Below are 24,769 nucleotides of genomic sequence, written 5' to 3'. Positions count from 1 at the left end.
TAATGAGCGGTTACTGAGTGCTTACTGTATATCTGACACTATATTGAGCCCTTTATTTTATTTTTCTTTGATCAAGACAGGGTCTCAATATGTTGCCCAAGCTGGTCTTCAACTCCCAGCTCAAGCAATCCTCCCACTTCCGCCTCCCAAAGCACTGAGATTACAGGGGTGATTCACCATGCCTGGCCATGAAGCTTTTACTGTATTCACTCACTTAAGTCTTAAAACCTCTGGATGTCCTAATTACCATTATTTCCATTTAACAAATGAAGAAACTAATGCATTGAGGAGTTAAATTGCTTGCCTGTGCCATACTATTAGTAAAGAAAAGAGTTAGGATTGAAATCCTAACTACAAGGATTGGGTTCTACAACTCATGTTCCACATCAGCACTTTTCCACGTTAAGTGTGAAGACCAGGGCATCGTGATAAAATGCTGATCCTGATTCACTGGGTCTGGGGTAGGGCCTGGGACTCAGCATCTCTAATAAGCCCCCGAGTGATGGGGTACTGCTGGTCCTTGGAGCACAGTTTAACAAGCATCTTCACCACACGTGCATCACCTCTGTAACAAAGCTGTAATTTTCTGGTAACCTTTAGCAAGGATGGGACCTTCGTTCATCTTTCTGTCCTCTGTAGCAGGTTACCTGAATGAGTGAGCACAGGGTACAAGACCTTTACCTTAAATAGTAACATCTTTTGATTGAATTTTTAGTTGAATGTCAAGAATTTCCCCCCTTTAATCACTGGATGTTGTCAGAACTTATTCTTCAGAAAGTTAGGTTTATCTTTGTGGGTTCTATTTGATTGGTTTGTGCATTGGCTGGCCAAAATACATATCCCTCAACTTGGAAGTTACAAAAGCTGTATTCATCTGCCAAGCATTCATTTCCATACTTGGGAAAATTGTCCTCTAACACAGAGTCCCTGACACTACAAACCTTACCCAGCCCTCAAGGCCAAAAATGTTCACAAGAATTCCCAACATCGTCTGTGTTTGCATCCTGCAAGTAAAAGTGTGTGAGTGGTCTTTGTGTAATATTGATGTTGAAAAGCAAAAGTTGTTTGGTAATACTAAAAGTTTATTTATTCCAAAGGGCCTACTTTTTATATTGTCTGACTCACATGTTCTTGTGAGTGAGCTGAAATTCATCTAAAATTGTTTGCAAATATTAGCTGAGTGTTCTAACACATGCCTGTAGTCCCAGCTCTCGGGAGCCTGAGGCAGGAGAATCGCTTGAGTCTAGAAGGCAGAGGCTGCAATGAGCTGTAAATGCACTACTGTACCCTAGCCTGGGTGACAGAGATCATGTCTCTTAAAAATAAATAAAATAAAATAAAATAAAATAATTGGTAAATATTTCCTAATTCAGTGTATGGCCCCAATTTGATTATTTGAATAATGATATGAATTTCGCCAATAAAATAATGTGACATCAATAGAATCCAAGGTAGTGCTTTCATAAGGTTACAATGTTTTGCCCAAGGCCTTGGATACCATTTAATTATTCAAAACAGAAGTTTGATATTTCATTCACAATTAAGAACTTCACATTAAATCAAAGATGAGGTTTACAGCTCATTTTGGATTCTCTTTAAATAAACTTCTTCCTCCTTCAAATCTTCCTCCTCAAATAATAAATTTGCAAGATATTAATTTATAGAAACAATAGTTTATCAAAATCCCTGAACTTTAAAGCATCCAATACAGTAAAAAGAAAAGGCTTTCCTTTAAATAATGACACCATCTTGTTCATTTCTATACTGTACAGATTTGGCAATGCACTTCCATTGGATGCCTTGGATAAAACTGGGTCTTAACTAGGAAAACCGTAGTAATCTCCATTTTTAGAGAAGGGAACAATTGCTCATTATGGTAGAGTGATTTGGTGCCTAATATCAATGGCCAGTAAGTTGAAGAACGAGGGTCTTTTTAAATAAGTATCAAGAAAAGACCATTCATTCACGTGACTTGAAACTGGTCAATGATTGGTTCAATTCAACTGCTTTTGCAAATATCTTCCATAAAAATTTCTAAAATTTCAGTAGATTCTAATGAGGGACTTTGGATTCATCTGCCTAAAATAGGTATGAGTACAGTAACTTAAATATCCATGTCATGTCCGATTATAAAATCATGGCTCTCAATTAATGATGAAGTTTTTCACTCAGCTTTAGAGCAGGGCTTCTCAAATCTTAATTTGCATACAGGTGTAGGAAATGGGGGGCATGTAGGTCAAAGGATACAAAGCAGGAAATATGTAGGATGAACAAGTAAAAAAATCTAATGTACAGCATGAGGACTATAATTAATAATCGTGTATCGTAGTCAGAATGTTTTCTAAATGAGTAGATTATAGCTGTTCCTGCCACAGGGGGACAAAATGGGTAACTGTGTGAGATGATGGATATGTCTTTTGTTCCCTTATAGTAACCATTTTACTCTATGTAGGTATCTTATAACATGTTGTAAGTCTTGAATATACACAATAAAATTTATTTTTTTCAAGGTGCATACAGATCACTTGAGAATCTTGTTACAATGCAGATTCAGATTCAGTGGCTCTGTCATAATGGATCACAAAACACTGCATATTTAACAAGCTTCTAGGTGATGCTTATGGCCCATGGACCATATTTGGAGTAGCAGGGCTCTCAAACTTTAGCATGTACCAGACTCACCCAGATGGCTTTCTAAAACACAGATTGATGGGCGTCATAGTCAAAGTTTCTGATTCAGTAGGTCTGGGGTGGACCCAAGAATTTGCATCTGTAACAATTTGCAGTGAAGCTGATGCTGGTCTAGGGACCACACATTAAGAACTGCTGCTTTGAAGTCCTGCATCTTTCTTTTGCAAGAGCGTGGCTCTCCCCAGATGAAACTCATTAATTCCATCCACTCTAAAATGTTGGCTTAATCACAGAAACCTGGGAAGGGCTCCAGGAGACACTTTTTCTGGGAATTATCCAGAATTTGTCCTGTGAGCGATTGACTGTAGTCCTTACCAAATGATTTGACTTAATTAATTTTAAAGATATATTTCCACAAAATTAATGTAAAGAGTTGTTGGTCTACTTTCTTTTAAAAAGAGAAATCCATGATTTCTACCTAACAGCCAAGGGTTTAATCCTTCTGATTTCTTTGGAAACTGTATCAAAACACTTCTAATAAATTAAAGTTGGTAGGAACTTTTTTATATATATATATTAAAGTTTATATATATAACACATATAAATGAGTCAGCAGAGCTATGTTCCTTTACCCTTTTATAGACTTCTGAATAACCTGCTGCTATTATGCATTAAATACAAACTTTTTACAGACAGCAGAAAGCAGCATCTTCACTCTTTTCATTCATTGATTTATTCATTCATTCAAATTTTTTTTTTATTTTAGCCTAACATTTAGGTGGTTCTTTACTTTCAGGACGTAGCCATTAATAGTATAGCTATTTATTGTATACTAGCAGGAAAATAAATGTGAATTCATTCATTCATTCATTCAATTAAAAAAAACACACACAACTATGTGTCAGTCACTCTCATGGCCCTTATATGTGTAATGCTGAGGAAAATCAGATGCTCTCATAGCCCTTACAACTTGGAGGAAGAGAGTGACATTATAAAATTTATACATCTACATGTAAAATTGCAGCTGTTACTAATGTTCAACAAAATGATACCATATGAGTGCTGATGACTCATGCGAGTGCTTATATGATGACACAGCCATGCTGTGTCAAGATTCACTTGAATCCATGCTCCAGTTACCGCTAGAAGAACTTGCTGGACATTAACTGTGCAAAACACCAAAAGGGCTTTACTTGGTGTCAATGAAGAAGTCAACAGATGAATTTATCCAGCTCGTTAAAGCTGTCTCTTGCTTCTAACTCACACTGGTAGACTCTTCAAAATTAGGAGTTTTGGCATACTTCATTATGAAAAATTCTAAGCTAACATTGAAAGAACTGTATAAGGAACACCTATATATCAGCCACTTGGATTCCATAATTAAAATTTTGATGCTTTCACTTGATCACATATAAATCCCTCTATCCATTTATCAATTCATCTTAGTTCAATATGATGCATTTTAAAGTAGGTTGCAAACATCAGTATACTTCACTCCTAAATATTTGGGAGTGCATACAGCAGGATGAAGTTTGTAAGAATGATTCTGAATTTCTTAGAAATAGGAGGCAGATACATTATCTAATTTCATTCAAGTAATAGAAATTTAAGGTACAAAATTTGTACTCATGTTTGAAGAAGCTCCTCCTTAAGGGAGAGGCTGGCTCTAACAAAGCTACTTTATGACAATATTTGTCCTCAGTGGAGTGGATTCCTGCATGATGAAATTATGAGACTCACCCATAATATGCTGGAAAAATTGATGGCCTTGCCTCTTACCCATGTGGTGCCCATCCAAAGGAAGATGCTGTCATCCTAATCAGCTACACAGAAGGAACTGCACTCTTTAGATGACTCAGACGAGGAAAGCAAGATCCAACACCTCTAATAGCCCAGTAACACATATGATATTTGAAAGACCCTTCACTTACCATGTTAACCATTCAGTTAAATCCTCCAAATCCTAATTCTCTGCTGCTTAGCCATTAGATCCAAACTTTTTTTTTTTTTTTTTTTTTTGAGACGGAGTCTCGCTCTGTCGCCCAGGCTGGAGTGCAGTGGCGCGATTTCGGCTCACTGCAAGCTCCGCCTCCCGGGTTCCCGCCATTCTCCTGGCTCAGCCTCCCGAGTAGCTGGGACTACAGGCGCCCACAACCGCGCCCGGCTAATTTTTTGTATTTTTAGTAGAGACGGGGTTTCACCGTGGTCTCGATCTCCTGACCTTGTGATCCGCCCGCCTCGGCCTCCCAAAGTGCTAGGATTACAGGCGTGAGCCACTGCGCCCGGCTCAGATCCAAACTTTCAATGCCCAGAATGGAAATCTTTTCAACCAGTACATCAAATAGCTTTTCCTCCTTCTATAAAACTTATAAAGATGATCTTTTCAGTTACCCTTTTACTGCTCCATCTGTATTCTATTTTCAATGCACTTCTGTTCATTTTGGAATTAGGAAGCCTATAAATTCTTTTTATATTTAATTTTAACATTCAAGTTAGGCATATTTTGAAGAAAAAGATATTGCAATGATTTCATTTAACCACTAGAGGGCAGGAACTTACTTCTGTGGTTCATTCTGCACTTTTTTTTTTTTTTTTTTTTTTTTTTTGCTACCCACCTGAGCAAAATCTAGCTAATGCAACTAAAGTACTACTACCTTCTGAACCTTCTTTCCTTGATATTTGCTTAATTGGAATTTAAGTCTTTGAATCAAATTAAGAAAACTGACATTCCTAGGTTCTGTTTCTATCACAATTTCCAGTACCAGATTTTTATTCACTCATGAAAACAAATAATGGGGGAGAAATAAAGTATTGCCTTCTGCTGATTCTCTTGAGTGGGATAAGGAATTTGGTTTTTGCCCTCTGGCTTACAGATTCGTATAGTGGGAATTATTTGATCTTTCAATCATAATATCAGAAAGTTCAATTTTAGTATTGTACTCCTATAGGTGCTTTTCTTCATTTTTCAGCCATTGTTTTGCTTAACTTATTTAACTTTGTATATACGGATGCCTTTTTAGTGCAACAGGGTAGTTCTTTGAGAATTATGTTTACATGTATACATCTCTAGCTCAGCAGCAAGTTATTATTACGGTTCCTTAAGCTGCTGTTATCATAGAGTGGACTGATGCAGTAGAGAAATTTAATCTTTACCATGTAGTACATATTCAAATACTTGCTCACAGTTTCCTGTGTGACCTCTGGCAAGTTACATGACTTTTAATGAAGTTTTTGGTAAAGACTTCTAATAACACTTCCGATTTTTTTGCTATGTTATGGTGCTGTGAGTGTTGCCTACACTGACTGGCTGTGAAAGAGCTATTGTATATAACAGTATCTAACCCAGGATGACCTACAGCCACTTCTAATCGCAGTGTCCATTCGGTAAATGTAGTCAATTAAAATTTGTATCTATGGGCCAGGCGAGGTGGCTCACATCTGTAATCCAGCACTTTGGGAGGCCGAGGCAGGCGGATCCCTTGAGGTCCAGAGTTCAAGACCAGCCTGGCCAACATGGTGAAACCCCATCTCTACTAAAAATACAAAAATTAGCTGGGCATGGTGGTGCATGCCTGTAATCCCAGCTACCCAGGAGGCTGAGGCAGGAGAATCACTTGAACCCAGGAGGTGGAGGTTGCAGTGAACCAAGATTGCACTACTGCACTCCAGTCTGGGTGACAGAGTGAGATTCCATCTCAAAAAAAAAAAAAAAAAAAAAAAAAAGTTTATCTACAGCCATTAGCAAAAAAGTTTAAACATCAGTCACATACATTTGTTATTAAAGAATCTTACTTAACTCAGGCGTCCCCAACCAGCACTGGTCCATAGCCTGTTAGGAACTGGGCTGCACAGCAGGAAGTGGCAGGTGGGCAAGCAAGCAAAGCTTCATCTGTACTTGTAGCTGCTCCCCATCGCTCAAATTACCCCCTGAGCTCCGCCTCCTGTCAGATCAGTAGCGGCATTCAATTCTCATAGGACTGTAAACCGTATTGTGAACTGCACATGCGAGGGATCTAGGTTGCACACTCCTTATGAAAATCTAATGCATGATGATCTGTTACTGTTTCCCATCACCCCCAAATGGGACCATCTAGTTGCAAGAAAACAAGTTCAGGGCTCCCACTGATTCTACATTATGGTGAGTTGTGTAATTATTTCATTATATATTACAATGTAACAATAATAATAGAAATAAAGTACACAATAAATACAACGCACTTGAATCATACTGAAACCATCCCCCCAGTAACCTCCTCTCCCCCTGGTCCACGAAAAAATTATCTTCCATGAAACTGGTCCTTGGTGCCAGAAAGGCTGGGGACCACTGACTTAACTTGTATATAACATTGGTCTCTAGAAAATCATACGAGGTCCCTGGCAAGAGTCAGTCTATGCAAGGATCTCCAAATTCCTTAGCCCAGTGTTTAATGTCCTCATTACTGACCCTCTTCTCTATGCCTTTGCTTGGGCACTGGGGTGAGAAGGTAAGGAGTTGTGGGCTGCAGACTAGTTGGCTCCTGGCCCACTGAGTTCCTAGCACAGCCCTGTCCCTTCAGCATTGCTAAGGATGCGTGGCTCACTCTTGCACCGTCTCAGAGTCCCAGGCAAACTCTGCTCCTCCTGGCAGAGGGTACAGATTGGCAGCTTCTGGGCCAGATGCAGTCTGAAGATGTTCTCTGTTTGGCCTCTCAGTGACTGGAAACTGGGAGAGTTCACTCAAAAATTTAGTTTTTCCATTTTTCTCAAAACCTGGACAGCAATAGGCTAAAAATGAACAGCAGCAACTGCCCCATTTACAGGCTGTCTCTCTCCTGCTCTGGACATGACCTCACTTTGCCCTATTGCGTTAAATCCAGTCCACTTCACTGGTTTCTATCACTTCCATTAACTGCCTATTACTCTGCAGTGTGAATAGTATCCTTAGGGATTGTGTCCCTAGAGTGACACAGTCTACTCTACATAGAGACATCTCCAGGTGTGACACCTGGACTAAGTATTTCTCCAACGCCTACTTCAAAGTCCAGCACCAACCCTTGGTGACCCCTTCATCCCCAACTGCAACCAGAAAGTATTTGCCTGAATGTTTACTTAACATTTATCCGCTTTAAAAAATATCTTTGATTTTATATTTTACGTCCATTTTTGGAAGGTGGAGGCTTTGTCTCACATGCCCTTGATAAGCAGAGATGTATTTTTTCCTTTATTTGACTCAAATTGACAACTGAACTTGGTTTCCCAAGGGCGTACAGCTACATGGAGTATCTGAAAACTCAATACAAAGCAAACAATAAACTTGTTGGATCCAGTTTGAATGCACCTCCAGCCTAACACCTCAAGACACTAATTTTAGTTGCCAAAAAAAAAAAAAAAAGCCACCATTATTACTTTCACAGAAGCTGGTTTTCCCTAACTTCCATTCTTTCCTCCATCAAAATTTTCTTTTTTTCTATCCTTTCTCAGAGGGCTAATTTTAGTGAACTGTCACATTGGGAAGAATCTGGTTCATTCGCCACATGGTTTTAGAAACCGACTTGGATATAACGGGAAAGGTCAGATCCCCACGAAACAGGGACATCTTCCTATCTGCTTTCTAAAGCAGCTGAGTTTGGTAACCAAGGGCACCCTCTTCAGCTGGGAGGCCAGGAAAGCGTTACCGCTGCTATATTTAAGACAAAGAACCACCCACTGTGGGTGTATAGGCCCCAGGTAGTCAAATCTAGTTTTTCAAGGGAAGCAAGAAATCCATTGTTTCAGTATAAAATCACCTTAATTAAAAGATTTGACAACATTGGATGAGCCAAAGAAAATGCATCCATGTATCCCATTGGGACCATGAGTTTCCAGTTTGCAATGCCTTGCTGAACAAAACACACAATCCTTTCCCTTTGCATATAATTCTAGGGAGAATTTTTCTGATGGATGTAACTAAATAATGTGACCATACTGGCACTTACCCATCAGAAGCAGTCATTTTTCAAAAGAAAGATTCTGCCATAGTGACCTATACAGGCTGCCCCGGTTACTTGTTTAGGCCCTGTCTGCCCTAATTGATGTCCAGCCACTGCTACTAAGGGCTCTTCCAGCGCTCAGCAGGCTGTAGTAAACAAGCAGGGATGATCTGTTGAATTAAAATAAGTTCTGCCATCACTTAATGCAGTTTTGGAAGATGCTTTAAAGATGATTTGGGGAACAGATTAAAAGCCGCTGGTAACAATCAGTGTCACTATTTTCACTCTTATCTTACTTTTTATAAAAATGTTATTATAGGACAATTTTTCATCTCTAATGACATGCCAAAATGTCGCAATGTTGGGCTCCAAACGGCTTCTGGAAAAATGTATTTCCTAATGTATTTTTAAAATGTGCTACAAAGTAGAACATTGGGATAGCCTCATTGTCAGTAAAACCTGCCAGGGACTTGGAAGGCAATTCTGATAAAGAGTTACAGAGAATTTGGCACATTGAAAAGCAACATTAAAAGAGTATATGTAGGCAGTTATTTTATAAGGATCAGCATTTATTCAACGAACATTTTTAAACTGTTTACTCTGTATAAGGTATGTTGAATTAGCTGCTGGAGGGAAATGTTTCAATGCATTTATTATTATTATTCATTGGTAGTATTCCACAAGCTTAAATATTTTATTTGTTTTATGTCAACATAAATAACAAACAGAGATGCCCTCTAAAAGAAAATGATATTATTTAAGAATAGGACGTACTAAATTATGTGCGTAGTCAGGGAGGGAAGGAAGACAAAGGTTTTTAAAGGATAAATGAGGAGGATTACATAATTGTTTTGAGATGATTATGCTTGGCTACAAGGATCAATAACAAGAGTGACATCAGTCCGAGGCTGGACAGGGAGTTGCTGGGCAGGTGTCCTCACAGAAGTATTTTTTGTGTAAAGTTGTTATGGCCTTTGTACAAGGTGATGGTTTTTGCAGAGTCTTTTGTGAGAGTTTTTCTTATCAGGCATTTATGAGTGAGAACCTTCTCTTTATGACATTCCCTGGCTCTTTTTGTCAGGGTTTGTTGGGTTGTTGTTGTTGTTTTAATATAAGGGACTCCATTTGGATTCTGACAACTTTCACATTATTTAACATCCACATATTTACTCTATGCCAGAAACAATTCCAAGCACTTTATAAGTATTAACTTATTTAATCATCTCAACAATCTAACAAGATAATATTATGATTCCCAGTACACACATGTCTTCATCTATAAGGATAAAGAAACTGAAGCACAGAGTGTTAAGTGAACCATCCAAAATCACACTGTTGGTAAATTGCAGGGCGGGAATCTGAACCCAAGCAAGCTGTGCTCCAAAATGTGTGTTCTTATCCATCATATCAATTAGCTCGTTCTAGAAAACAACCCCAAACTTGGCGGCTTATAACATCAACTGGTTATTATTTTTCATGCATTATCTGGTCAGCTGGGCAGGTCTGCAGATCCAGACCAGACTCATAGACTCAGCTCATCTCAGCCGGGCTCACTCAAGTGTGTGTGCTCAGCTGGGGACTGGCTGGTCCAGGACATCCTTGATCAAGATGACTCAGCTCTCCTCCAGAAGAGCTGGATGAGAGACCAGGATGACTCAGACCTCTCATTCTCCATTGCTATAATAGGGCCCTGAGAAACAGTGGAAAAATTTGCGAGGGCCTTTTGTATCAAGTTTGCTACTCTCTGATGGACCAAAGCCTATCACATAGTCTAGTACAGAGTCAGTGTGGAAGGGCACCACAAACAGGCATAGACATAGGTTGGTGTAAAAATTGGAGACTTTAATACAATTAACCTCCCATAGTCATGGCTCAACACTATGCTGTTTAAACCCTGCTTTCCAGGCAGTATCAAATTTGATATTTCCAACTCCAAAAGAATTGTGAAGATGCTGCAAAATGTAGCCTTGTCGGTTTAGGAAGGCAAGAAAAGAGTAAAAAGAAATGTGGAAAATGAAAGGATATTTTTAATTTTAGGCTGATCCTGGAGAAACACCATCAGAGACTCCAAGTGAAGTGAGAACAACTCCAGCAGAAAACGGGGTGAATCACACTACATCCCTGACACCCAAGCCACCCTCCCAGGCTCTCCACAGCCAGCCAGCTCCAGGTAAGCCATCTGGAAAGAGCTGGACAACGTGAGCAAGATCCTTCAGTTCATTAGTGCGACTGAAGGAGGTGCTGTGATGTGGGTAGCTAAAGCATTAAGTGGGGAAAGATGTGTGGACTTAGGAGGTGCTCCGACAATGTGCAATTGATGAATGAAGGCCAGAAGAGATTCATATGTGCTCATCTGGCTCTACAGATAACTTATTAAACCACAACAAAAAAATCACCCAGATTTCCTGTGTCCTTTTTTAGTGATGAATTATAACCCATCTACTGGCACGGTTTGAGAAGAGTTCTCCAAGCAGCTTATAAACAACCATGCCTTAGAAGTGCATTCTTAGGCCTGCTTCATTAATTCTGTGCCAAGGGCTCCTTTCCCTCTTTCTCCAACTTTCTTTTCAACATCCTTGAGTGTCTGCTATGTGCTGGACACATTGCTAAGCCTTTCATATGGATCATTTCAATTCCCGCTCCCGCCCCTCGCCATACCAGGCCCAGAGAGTAGATTCTACTATTGTCCCCATTGCGCAGGTAAATAAGCTGACATTTTCAAGTGATAAAGTACTTATTGAAGGCCACAGAGCCAGGGAAGAGTGAACTTAGGCCTGACACAGTTCCCGATGATACTAACATTCTTGCTTTTAGCTCCTATATTCCAACCAAAGCCGCACTCATGTCTCATTTCTCAAAAAAAAAAAAAAAAAATCCTTTGATTTCTATGCAGCTAACTTTGACATTTAATCTTATGCAGCTTTCTGTAACTATTCCTTGTGTGTATGTCCTGTTTACTCCAGTAAATGGGAGGCCTCCTAGGTAGACTTCAGTTTGGTGCCTCCTCTGTACATCACACAGTGCTGGAGAATAGCATGTACCTGATAATTTCTTGTTGAATTGGTTTAATAAAGTAAACAAAAGGGAACAGAATTTCCTTCTACGAAGGTGTGGAAAGGAGCTCCTTTCTTTGTCATACTAGGTCAGAGCGCCAATAGATCCAGATCTTTTATTTAGGGTGGAAGGGTATTTCTCACTGGGGAGAATGAGAAATAAAAAAAAAAAAGGAATTATATTTAATTTGTATCAGACATGCTTGAACTGCTTTTTAAAAGGTTGCTGGCGAGGCATGGTGGCTCATGCCTATAATTCCAGTACTTTGGAAGGTTGAGACAGGCAGATCACTTGAGGTCAGCAGTTCAAGACCAACCTGGCCAACATGGTGAAACCCCCATCTCTACTAAAAATACATAAGTTAGCCTGGCATGGTGGTGCATGCCTGTAGTTCCAGCAACTCAGGAGGCTGAAGCAGGAGAATCGCTTGAACCTAGGAGGTGGAGGTTGCAGTAAGCTGAGATTGCACCACTGCACTCTAGCCTGAGTGACAGAACTAGGCTCCATCTCAAAAAAAAAAAAAAAAGTTGCCAAAGTCAATAATAGTGAGAAGATGACTTAATTATGAACAAGAAGTAAATTTTCAAATAAAGAGTTTTATATACCAAATACAAACATCTTGAGTGCCTCTGAAATATAAATCCATCATTTAAATGTGTGAGTAAATAGTCATGTGTTCCTGAAAGTAAAAGAGAATTTAGCATTTTCACATTTAACTTTTTTAACTTGATATTTTGGAATAATTTAACTTACGGAAAACATTTTTTAAATGGCACAGAATACATTCAAAAATAGCCTCCTCTTCCCCTAATGTTAACATCTCACGGATTCATGGGGCAATCATCAAAACCAGGAAACTAACATTGGCACGATACTCTGACCTGAACCGCACACTTTATTTGGACTAACTTGCTTTCCTCTAATGTCCTTTTACTGTTCGAGATTCCAACGCAGGATCCCACATTGTATGTTATTGTCATGGTTCTTTCGTCTCCTTTCATCTCTGGCAGTCCCGCAGTCTTTCCTGTCTTTCATAACCTTGGTACTTTGGAAGAACTCTAGTCAGTTATTTTGTAGAACGTCCCTCAGTCTGGGTTGGTCCGATGTTTCGCCATGATTAGGTTGAGGGCATGCATTTTGACAAGAGCACCACGCAAGTGATACTCGTCCTTCTCAGTGCATCACATCACGGATATACATTGTTGCTGGGTCTCATCACTGATGATGTGGGATCACTTGGTTAAGGTGGTTTCTCCACTGAAAGTTATTTATTTTCCCCTGTTAGATATATTGGGAGAGCTACTTTGAGACTATGCAAATATCCTGTTCTTCCTTAAACTTTTACTTACTGATTTTTAACATTCACCAATGAATCTTTCCTGTAACAGTTATTACTGCCTAGTGGTCAATATTTGACTTTTATATTTTACTTTATTTTATTTTGGGATGGAGTTTGGCTCTTGTTGCCCAAGCTGGAGTGCAGTGGTGTGATCTTGGTTCACTGCAACCTCTGCCTCCTGGGTTCAAGCGATTCTCCTGCCTCAGCCTCCCGAGTAGCTGGGATTACATGCATGCACCACCACACCCAGCTAATTTTGTATTTTTAGTAGAGATGGGATTTCGCCACGTTGGTCAGGCTGGTCTCGAACTCCTGACCTCAGGTGATCCACCGGCCTTGGCCTCCCAACATTTGACTTCTAAAAGGCCACTTGTCATTCCTGATTTTGCCAGAAGGTGGCAATAGCATTGCCTAAACTGAATTTGTTTTGCTTCCAGGTGGATGTCTTTTCTCTTTTCTCTCATTATAAATGGGACATATAATATCACCACTTTTTTTTTTTTTTTTTTTTTTGAGACAGACTTTCACTCACTCTGTCACATAGGCTGGAGTGCAGTGGCATGATCTCAGTCCACTGCAACCTCCACCTCCTGGCTTCAAGTGATTCTCCTGCTTCAACCAACCAACTCGCTGGGATTACAACTACCTGCCACCATGCTCTGCTGATTTTTGTATATTTAGTAGAGACAGGGTTTTACCATATTGTCCAGGCTGGTCTTGAACTCCTGACTTCAAGTGATCCACCTGCCTCAGCCTCCAAAAGTGCCGGGATTACAGGAATGAGCCACTGCACCTGGCCTAATGTTACATTTAATTAGGTTTGTCTCAAAGCTGCAAATAAAGACTTTTTAAGCATAATTTTTATAAAGACTTTTCTCACACAATTTGTCATTTCTCTGAAAAGAGATTTAGATTCAAGGCCCAAATATGTTTGTTTGCTTGTTTGTTTATAGGAAAAATACAATTTAAAAAGCTGAAGAGGCTATTTATTTTATCTTTTATATTACAGGTTCTGTAAAGGCACCTGCCAAAACAGAAGATCTTATTCAGAGTGTCTTAACAGGTAAATGCCACCCTTTCCCCCCATGGAATTCAGCAGCTGAGTATTACACAGTGGAAGTATTTAGAGGAGAGGAAATTTCCATTCATATCTGAAAAATAACGTCATTAATATTTCTTCTTCTAAAACATCTACAGACATACACTTTTAGTTTAGTCTACGTGATATGATATCATCACAGAGAAGTAACCATACTTTGTAGCTAGAACCCTACTGGCATAAAAATAATGTAGTTTCACAAGATAGCTATTTCAGCATCAAAGAATAGTTTCATGCTGGAAATGTAACCCAGTGAGCAAGAATGCCTGTCTTCCCAAATTGCCAACAATAAACTATATTTTAGATATGAAGAATATCCATTTGTGAGCATAAAATGCACAGTCTTTCAGAACTGTGATACAGTTTGGAATTATTTTATATTTGGTTACTCACATAAACTAGTGGAACTAAAATTGGTATAAGCTTTGTGCAGGACAATTAGCAGTAGGTAGTGGAATGTTAAAAATGTTTATAATACTCAGCTCAATATACAACAGAAATGTACACACATGTTCATCAAAAGCAGCACCACTGGTAAGGGCCAAATCTAGAAACGACCCAATGTCCATCAGCAGTAAGGTAGGTAAATAAATTGTGATAAATTCCTAGCATAGAACAGGAGGCAGCTGCAGGAATAAATAAACTCAAGGCACACACAACCTGGATAAAACTCAAGCATAATGTTGAGGAGAAAAGCCAGACACCAAAGAGCATGTTCTGTAGGATTCCATATACACTAACTTCAAGGACAAAACTAATTCATGCTATAGAAACCTGGATTTGGATTATACTTGGTGGGAGACAGGAACCAAAAAGGAAGACTTCTGGGATGCTGGCAAACTTCTGATTTTGACCTGAGTGATGGATATTGAAGCACATTGACTTTGGAAAAATTTACAAACCAAAAATTTACATTTATGATTTATGCACTTTGATGTATGTATTTGTATTTCATCAAGAAATGCATAAAATGTGCATAGAAAAATTACTTGAGGAAAGTATTAAAAAAAAACAAAATATGGTTTGGTTTGGTTTTTGAGATGAAGTCACCCAGGCTGGAGTGCAGTGGCGCAATCTCGGCTGACCGCAACCTCCACCTCTCGGGTTCAAGCGATTCTCCTGCCTCAGCCTCCCAAATAGCTGGGATTACAGGCATGCACCACCACGCCTGGCGAATTTTGTATTTTTAGTAGAGATGGTGATTTGCCGTGTTGGCCAGGCTAGTCTCGAACTCCTGACCTCAGGTGATCCACCCGCCTCAGCCTCCCAAAGTTTTGGGATTACAGGCGTGAGCCACCACACCCCTCGCAACAAAACATGTTTTTAAAAGATTTAGTTCTAGGCTGGGCATGGTGGCTCATGCCTGTAATCCCAGTACTTGCGGAGGCCAAGGGGGTGGATCACCTGAGGTCAGGAGTTCGAGACCAGCCTGACCAACATGGAGAAACCCTATCTCTACTAAAAAATACAAAATTAGCTGCTGTGGTGGTGTGCACCTATAATCCCAGCTACTCAGGAGACTGAGGCAGGAAATTCGCTTGAACCCAGGAGGCGGAGGTTGCGGTGAGCCAAGGTCGCGCCATTGCACTCTAGCCTGGGCAACAAGCATGAAATTCTGTCTCAAAAAAAAAAAAAAAAAATAGATTTAGTTTCATGGGAAACAATACCATATTAATGCATACAACAAGAGACAGAAATGTTCCTAGAACATGATTTTAATGTTATTTAAAAGAATGTAAATGAATGGACAAAAGGCAATGGTCTGTACCAATACATTAGCTGTGATTATATCTTGGTGGCTTCTTTATAAATGATGTTTGTGTCTTTATATAAGTGGGCATTACCTTTATACTTAAGAGCATATTCTAAGGAACAGCCTCTCGTCTACAGACTTTTTAAAAATAATAGTTTATGTGGCTTTATTTCTAATCATAGGTAAGAACATCTAGAGCCTTATTTCCAAACTGCCTATAGCTGATATGCTGTAAACCACTTTTAAAGAAATAGAATTGCATCTGCCACCAAGAATGCAGCAATTCCTTGGGATTATAAATTCTTAATGTAATAACTTATTATGCAACCATAATGAGTCAATTTGGGCCTGAGGGAAACCATTAAATAAATGTACCTGGTTTTCTCCATGGCCTCATTCTCAAAAGAAATTGAATGTCAGGAGAATAGACACAGTATAAGAAAAGGAAACATATTTCTATTGCTTAAAGACCTTAACATTTAATAGCATCAATTATTATTCTAGTTCCAACGTTTATTCACTAGACATCTAATTTTCTATTCAGGTCTCTTGTTACTCACAGCATATATTATTTCTGAATCAGTTGATAGTTTTAAATATTTATGGTGACATTTTTTGTTCCCAGAAGCAGGACATTCAATTCAAAGCATGGAAACGTGAACTATGACTTGATCTAGGTCCATATAAATGACAATTCACCGAAGTTAAGATACCATCAGTTGTAAAGCATTCTATGCTCATGTGTTGCTAAAAAAAGAAAAGCACTGACCCACCGTAATACCCCACCAACCATAAGATGCATCTTGATTTCAGAAATGTTACCATATTTTTTAAATGCACATTCTAGAATTGATTGAATATATCAGTAAAATACAGATTTGTTTTGTTTCATTTTGAGACAGAGTCTCACTCTGTCACCCAGGCTGGAGTGCAATTGTGTGATCTCAGCTCATTGCAACCTCCGTCTCCTGGGTTCAAGTGATTGTCCCGAGTAGCTGGGATTACAGGCGCCTGCCACCATGCCCGGCTAATTTGTGCATTTTTATTTTTTCATGTATTTATTTATTTATTTAGAGACAGAGTCTCACTCTGCCGCCCAGGCTGGAGTGCAGTGGCGCGATCTTGGCTCACTGCAACCTCTGCTTCCCAGGTTCAAGCGATTCTCCTGCCTCAGCCTTTCGGAGTAGCTGGGATTATCGGCATGTGCCCCCATGCCCAGCTAATTTTTGTGTTTTTGGTAGAGATGGAAGTTTTGCCATGTTGGTCAGGCTGGTCTCGAACTCCTGACCTCAGATGATTCACCCACCTTGGCGTCCCAAATTGTTGGGATTACAGGCGTGAGCCACCGCAACGGCCTAATTTTTGTATTTTTAGTAGAGACAGGGTTTCACCATGTTGGCCAGGCTAGTCTCGAATTCCTGACCTCAGGTGATCCACCTGCCTGGGCCTCCCAAAGTGCTGGGAGTACAGGTATGAGTCACTGTGCCCGGCCCAGAATGTTTTAAGGTCAGGCCCTATCACTTTAAAAGTTTTCTCAGCATGGGATAAAAAAAAGCAGCCAGGCATGATGACTCATGCCTGGAAATCCCAGCACTTTGGGAAGCCAAGGAGGGCGGATCACTTGAGGCTGGGAGTTTGAGACCAGACTGGCCAACATGGCAAAACCCCATCTCTACAAAAAATAGAAACTAATTAGCCGGGCGTGTTGGTGCATGCTTGTAATCCCAGTTACCTGGGAGGCTGAGACATGAGAATCACTTGAACCCGGGAGGTGAAGGTTGCAGTGAGCTGAGATCATGCCACTGCACTCCAGCCTGCGCAGCAGAGCAAGACTGTCTCAAAAAAGAAAATAATAATAAAAATAATATAGTAATGTGGCCCGCTAGTAAGCCTCTGGTGACTTTGTGCAAATTATAAGAGATCTTCCCTCAGACACTTTACTGCTATATGCTTTTATGATAAATGTACAAACTTATGATGTTTATACTATAAATGGTACCTTTAGAAATGGTGCTGTAGAACCTGCACAGTTATTTTCTAAGCCTCCACAGGCACAGTGCCAGAAACTGGGTTAAATACTTTCTGTGAGTTCTTTTATTTCATCATCTTAACAACCCTGTAAAGTTATAGAAGTATTATAATCCTTCTAGCAATGCTGTTGGTGCCCTGCCCAGATTCCTTGTACAGCTGGTGCACCCGTCTCCTGGCTGGTGGTGAGAGTTGGCTGCTAACAGCTCATAACTTGTCCTTCTCTGCAAAATTGCCCTCAACCAAAAGGAAGCCCCCTCTCCAGATGGTTATGCCTCCATGCACTGAATGTCCCAAACATGCAAGAACCTCACCTTCTTGCCTCAAGATGAAACCGGCTCAGTGGTACAACTCACACTCCAGCACTCCCCCATGGGATCAGGCAGAGACCAGACTCCATCCTTCTGAGACCACACCCTTGCTCAGCTCCTTCCCCAGCCCCGTCTGTTTCGCTGGCTCCCCTACTCTGAGAGTCCCTCAGTAAAGTGTGTGCACCTGAATCCCCATCTCGCATTCTGCTTCTAGGGAACCCAAACTAAAAATATATATATTCAAATGAAGCAATCGGGTTTCTGAGAAGTTTAATAACATAGTCTCAAAGTTAGCAAGTGATAGAGTCAGACTGGAACCCAGATAGAGCTGACATCAAGCGTTGCTCTTAAACTCCAGCTGAGCAAGATCAAACGTTTCCTCCTAAGAAGGTGGCCACTCCTCTTTCCATCTGGACGTTGAGCCCTCCCATTCCCTTAGCTTTCATATTCATTTGTTGCAGAAGTGGAAGCACAGACCATCGAAGAGCTAAAGCAACAGAAATCGTTTGTGAAACTTCAAAAGAAGCACTACAAAGAAATGAAAGACCTGGTTAAGAGACACCACAAGAAAACCACTGACCTTATCAAAGAACACACTACCAAGTATAATGAAATTCAGAATGACTACTTGAGAAGGAGAGCAGCTTTGGAAAAGTCCGCCAAAAAGGACAGTAAGAAAAAGTAAGTTCAATGAATAATTTTAGTTTGTTTCATAGCATGAAGAGTCGTTAACATGGATTTTTAATGTTTTATATCATGTTTTTGGACCTGGACCACGGCAAGAAGGCCACCTAACCTCCTCCGTTCTCCACAGCTTTTGAATTACCTTAGCCCAAATTTGCTTGTGGATTGAATTTTTTTATTTGACCAAATTCTGAGAATAAAAATGCAGGAAGTCCTCCCGTGAGTCTAGCCGGTGATCCCAATTCCAATTAACTAATTACCTGTATTACAGCTGCCATGAGTATAAGATTTTTGCCTTGGGTACCTAGAACCTATTTGGAGAGGCAGCTGTTTTTTTCTTTTGGAGACAGAGTCTTGCCCTGCCACCCAGACTGGAGTGCAGTGACATCATCTCGGCTCACTGCAACTTCTGCCTCCAGAGTTTAAGTGATTCTTGTGCCTCAGCCTTCCAAGAAGCTGGGATTACGCCACCACACCTGGCTAATTTTTGTATTTTTAGTAGAGATGGGGTTTCACCAGGTGGCCCAGCTGGTCTTGAACTCCTGGCCTCAAGTGATCTGCCTGCCTCAGCCTCCCAAAGTGCTGGGATTACAGACATGAGCCACCGCACCCGGCCACAACTGGTCTTATAGAAAAGAGAAGCTGACTATCCTTTGCTACCCTGTCTGAAATGTATAATGCCTTACACAGGTGACTCTTATGTTTGGGCCTGGGTTCCCACAGCCCCATGTACCCAAACCTTGATGATGAGAAGCATCTCTCACACATTCACTCAATTAATATTTATTGAGTGCCTACCGTGCCCTGGGGACACAGCAATAAACATGACCTACCCAATCATCTCAAATAGCTAACGTGGTAATGTGGGCAACGTAAACAATAAACAACAAACACACAGCATCATCTCGGGCTATGATGAGTACTATTAAGGAAAGAAATAAACAGGACCATGGGATAGAGAATGACTAGAGATGGGTGATCCCTTCTGACATGTTGATCTGCAATAAGGTGGCACAGAAAGAATAAGGCCTGGTCAGCTATGCAAAGAACTAGGGAGACTTATTCCAGGCTGAGGAAACAGCAAGTGCAAAGGCCCTCAGGCAGGAAAAACAATGAGCTTGTTCCAGGAACAGTAAAGCTGGCAAAGTGGGTGAAACATAGTAAACCATGAAGGAGTGAAACAGGATGAGATCAGAGAAACAGGAAAGAATCCCACTGCTAGGTTCTTTAGAGCTGGAGCAAGCGACAGTTCAAAATGTATTGAATGTGCAATAAGATGCTACTGAAGAAAGAAATTGATACAGTGAAATTTGAGAGTCTCGGAGAAATGAATCTAGTTGCTGTGTGGAAGACCCTTGAGCTGTGCATCTCAAATGGATATGAGTCACCGGGATCTTGTTGGGTGCAGGTTCTGACTCCATGTCTGAACTGGGGCCTGAGCAGCACCAGGTGATGCTGATTCTGCAGTTCCATAGACAACATTCTGAATAGTGAGGATCAAGGGCTCAGAGTGAAAGCGGGAGACCAGTTAGGAAACTTTTTCATGAGTCCAGCTGAGTAACGATGGTGGTTTGGTCTAGGATGAAGGTGGTAGACATGGAGAGAAGGGGATGAATTCTTGATTTGTTTTTTAAAAAAGCGTAAGGTATGGGGTCAGAGGCCTGAAGAGAGTAGCCTGCTTTTATGTCTGCAATTCCCAGGTGTCCTTTAGAGAATGAAACTCATGGTGTTACCCACACCAAATATGTTCATGACACTCCATTATCTAGACTATATCAGTGCATCTCAAATTTCAGTGTGCATATTTGCTAAACACAGACCCTTGGGCCTGACCCTAGAGTTTCTGCCTCAGGGGCCTCCTTCCATAGGGACTGAGCTTCTGAGCTCTAACGAGCTCCTAAGGTTTGCTGATGCTGTTGGTCCACAGACTTTCCACTGATGGGCCCTGGTCTATAATCGTTCAGGAGCATCCTAGAAATTGAAGGGTGGCTGAAAGGCCTTCTTTGGTCTAATCCCTACCTCCCTTCCCAGCTGCCATCTCCAAGCACTTCACACAAAAACCTGTACCTTCTGCTTAGTTCCCACCATGATGACATAGGGCAGTTGGGATTCTCTGGGCTCAGGGCCCTTCTTCAATTGCAAGACTCTTGTGTGAACAATGCAGGTTCACTCCAACAGAGACCTGCTTCCAAATGTGAGGATGCCGTGTGGATTTCAGAGTGTCACGTGCTCTCAGAACCCCACATGTGGACTGCTCATCATAGCTTATCACGGGACTTTGTGGACACAGGGTCTGGTGGACCACAGGGGGTTTCCTCTCTTATACCCTGTCAAGGACTGATCTCAGTCCTGGAGTAGCATTTCATTGAGTGTCAACGAAGTGCTGGGCATATGTGTCATATCAGTTTCCTAGGGTTGCTGTAAAAAGTACAGCAAACTGGATGGCTTAAAACAATAAAAATGTATTTTCTCACAGTTTTGGAGGCTAGGAATTCAAAAATCAAGGTGTCGGCTGGGCATGGTGGCTCATGCCTGTAATCCCAGCACTTTGGGAGGCTAAGGTGGGAAGATCACTTGAGGCCAGGAGTTTGAGACCAGCCTGGGCAACATGGTGAAACCCTGTCTCTACTAAAAATACAAAACTTAGCCAGGCATGGTGGCGCACACCTGTAATCCCAGCTACTCAGCAGACTGAGATAGGAGGATTGCTTGAACCAGGAGATGGAGGTTGCAGTGAGCCGAGATGGTGCCACTGCACTCCAGCCTAGACAACAGAGAAGGACTCTGTCTCAAGACAAGACAAAAGAAAACAAAGCAAAACAAAACAAAGCAAAAAAACAAAATCAAGGTGTCAGTGGACTATGCGATCTCTGAAAAGTCTAAGGGAGGAATCTTTTTTGTTTGTTTGTTTGTTCTAACTTCTGGTGGTTGCTGGCAATCTTTGGCATTCCTTAGCTGACAGATACATCACTTCAGTCTGTACCTCCATTGTCACATGAATTCTCCCTGCGTAGGTGTGTCTTGGTGCAAATTTCCCTCTTCTAATGACAGACACCAGGCATTAGATTCAGGTCCACCCTAATCCACTATGACCTCATTCTATTACATTTGCAACAACCTCTTTCCAAGTTAGATCACAGACTGAGAGGTTCTGGGCAGAACCTGAAGTTTACAGGGATGTTATTTAACCCAGTACATGTGCTAACCTCTTCTATGTACTATTCCATATATTGCCCACAGCAGCACTGTGAAGTAGGTACAGGCGTCACCCACACTGGATAAGAGAGGACCTAAAACTCAGCAAGGCCAAGTAACCTGGCCAGGGGCACATGCAACACAAAAGGCTGTAGTGACAGTGAGGTCATGGCATGTTGCCCCCTGAGATACTGCTTGTGTCCAATGACATAGCAGATCTGGAATCTGCATCTCTGTAGACCAGTGACTGCTTCTGGTCCCTATACTTATAATCTTCTATCTCTACACAACAAAACAAACAGATGCATGAAATAACTATGTCCAAATAAATTCCCTCATTAACTATCCCAAATGTTATGAGATTTCTCTTCTAAATTTAGATTCCTGAAATTTCTTTGAACATCTTTTGCAGGTATATAGTATGAACTTCTTGACAATAAATAATGTTTCACAGCATGAAGTTCCCTAATCAACAGTGTTAATTTTTACATTAAAATGTTTTCTTCAAAGTTGAATAATTAGGGAAATGGAAGTAAATGCAGTGACTTTACATTTTGTTATCTTTTTAGGGCACAGACAGTTCTTGTCTTCCTCAGGGCTTATTTAGCTGTCAAGAATAGTTTTAATTTCAGTTATTAAGCACTAACAGCATTGTGTAAGACATTGTTCTTAAGTCTTTTTAAACATCATCTCATAACATTTAAAAAATAAAATTTTAAAATAATATTTATGTTTAAAATAAAATGTTATTTGTGGTTTTAATAAAGGTGTATCATTTAGAAGATTTATAACTTTCAAAAGCAAAAGAATCCCTTAGTTCCATTTCTATATATATATATATATATAGCATTTTAATGAATTGTAGCATCAAGAGAAGTTTAAAAAAGCCTTTTAAGTTGAAATTATTACTCCACTTAATTTTCTATACTATAGTATATAAATTACTCTTATCAGATAGCCCATTTTTCATAGGTTGGCTAACCAATGGACAATGTATTGCCAAAGATAATCCAATGATCTTCACAACTCTAGGAAATTTTATGTAGAATTAGTTGTACATTTACTCAAAACTTTTTTGGAATCATTGTCATCAGCTTTCTCAGTAAAGATTATCTCAAAAGCTTGACTGATAATAATTGCCACTGAGAAATATAATTTCATTCTTTGACTGAAAACTTTATAAATTACCCTGAAACTATGTAAGCATGTAAGTGACCTGTCAATAAGCGAAGTATAAGACAAACTATTACATCCTTCCTTTACTGAATAATCTTCTCTTGATGCCAAGTCATAGAGATAAGATGCATTTTTTAGATTTATATTGTGACATATGATTTAACACATGCTTAAATTGAAAGCACTATCAAAACCTAATACTTGGGCTTTAAAAAGTAGTAAAATCATCATTTCTTAAGGGCCACCTAGGTGATATTTGTCACTTGTTCAAGGAGGAAGCTGAAAGCTAATGGTATTATCATTTACCTGTAGTTACATAGCCAGTTCAAGCAAAGCTTGGCCTAAAACTTCTCCTGAGTTTCTACTTTAGTCATATGTACTATGAACCACGAAAATCTGAGACAGTTAATTTAGCAAGTTTATTTAGTAAGTTCATTTTTCCAAGGTTCAGGACGTGTGCCTGTGACACAGCCTCAGGAAGTCCAGACGACATGTACCCAAGGTGGTCAGAGCAGTTTGGTTTTATACATTCTAGGGAGATATGAGACATCACTCAACCTATGCAAGATGAACACTGGTTCTGTCTGGAAAGGCGGGACAACTCAAAGCAAAGGCAGGAAGACGGAAGCCGGAAGCTAGGAGGGGATTTCCAGGTCATAGGTAGATAAGAGACAAATGGTTGCATTCTTTTGAAGTTTCCGATTAGCCTCTTTGAAGGAGACAATCAGATACGCATTTATCTCAGTGAGCAGAGGAGTGACTTTGAGTAGAATGGGAGGCAGTTTGGCCCTAAGCCATTCCCAGCTTGACTTTTCCCTTTAGCTTAGTGATTTGGGGCCACAAGATTTATTTTGCTTTCACTGTACATATTTGTTTATTCATTTTTGTATGTACTTATAAGTCATATCCTGCAAACTTCCAGTAGAATATTGAAGTAACATCGTAGAAGATTTGTATGTAAAAATCCCACGAAAATAGAAAGAGAAACCGCACACAGGCATAGACTGAGCTTTGGACAAATTATCTAGACCTGCTGCCCAATATGGGAGCCACTAGCTATAGGTGGCTCTCGAGTCCTTGAAGTGTTGCTTGTGAGATATGTTATAACTATAAAATACACACCAGATATCTAAGACTTCACTTTTTTAAAAAAGAATGTAAAATATCTAAAATATATCTGTTGATTTTATTTTAATTGCATGTTGAAATGATATTTTGGGCATATTAAGTTAAATAAAATATATTATTAAAATTAATTTCATTCATTCCTTTTTGCTTTTTGAAGTGACTACTAAAAGTTTGAAATTACGTCTATGAAGGGAATCACATATGTAGTTCTCATTCTGTTTCTACCAGACAGCACCAACCATTTAATGTTATCTCAGTCCTTGAACACTGAATTCAGTTCTTAGCTTCTGAGAAAAGGAATATGGGTTTGATAATTCTCCTTACCTGATTAAAGGAAACTTGCTGACTCTTCCAAGACAGACAAGAATTTTCCTAGTATTAAATTGCCACAGACTTAATTTCATGGATCTTATACAAGCAGCA

At 40.1% G+C, this 24,769-nt stretch overlaps 1 protein-coding gene across 3 annotated transcripts in view; it reads left to right on the top strand.

Moving 5' to 3' along the window:
- The window catches only part of PLCB1 (phospholipase C beta 1), a 738,719-nt gene that overhangs the window by 599,253 nt on the left and 114,697 nt on the right, over nucleotides 1–24,769 (top strand). For all 3 annotated transcript variants that reach the window (XM_031656114.1, XM_031656115.1, XM_031656116.1), the window contains exons 24-26: nucleotides 10,617–10,749; nucleotides 13,982–14,035; nucleotides 18,625–18,844. In XM_031656114.1, coding sequence (XP_031511974.1) covers nucleotides 10,617–10,749; nucleotides 13,982–14,035; nucleotides 18,625–18,844 — 407 coding nt within the window. The remainder of the gene's footprint in view (nucleotides 1–10,616; nucleotides 10,750–13,981; nucleotides 14,036–18,624; nucleotides 18,845–24,769) is intronic.

Source organism: Papio anubis, chromosome 16 (genome assembly GCF_008728515.1).
Source record: "Papio anubis isolate 15944 chromosome 16, Panubis1.0, whole genome shotgun sequence".
Lineage (NCBI taxonomy): Eukaryota > Metazoa > Chordata > Mammalia > Primates > Cercopithecidae > Papio > Papio anubis.
This window is presented reverse-complemented; position numbering and strand designations above follow the sequence as displayed.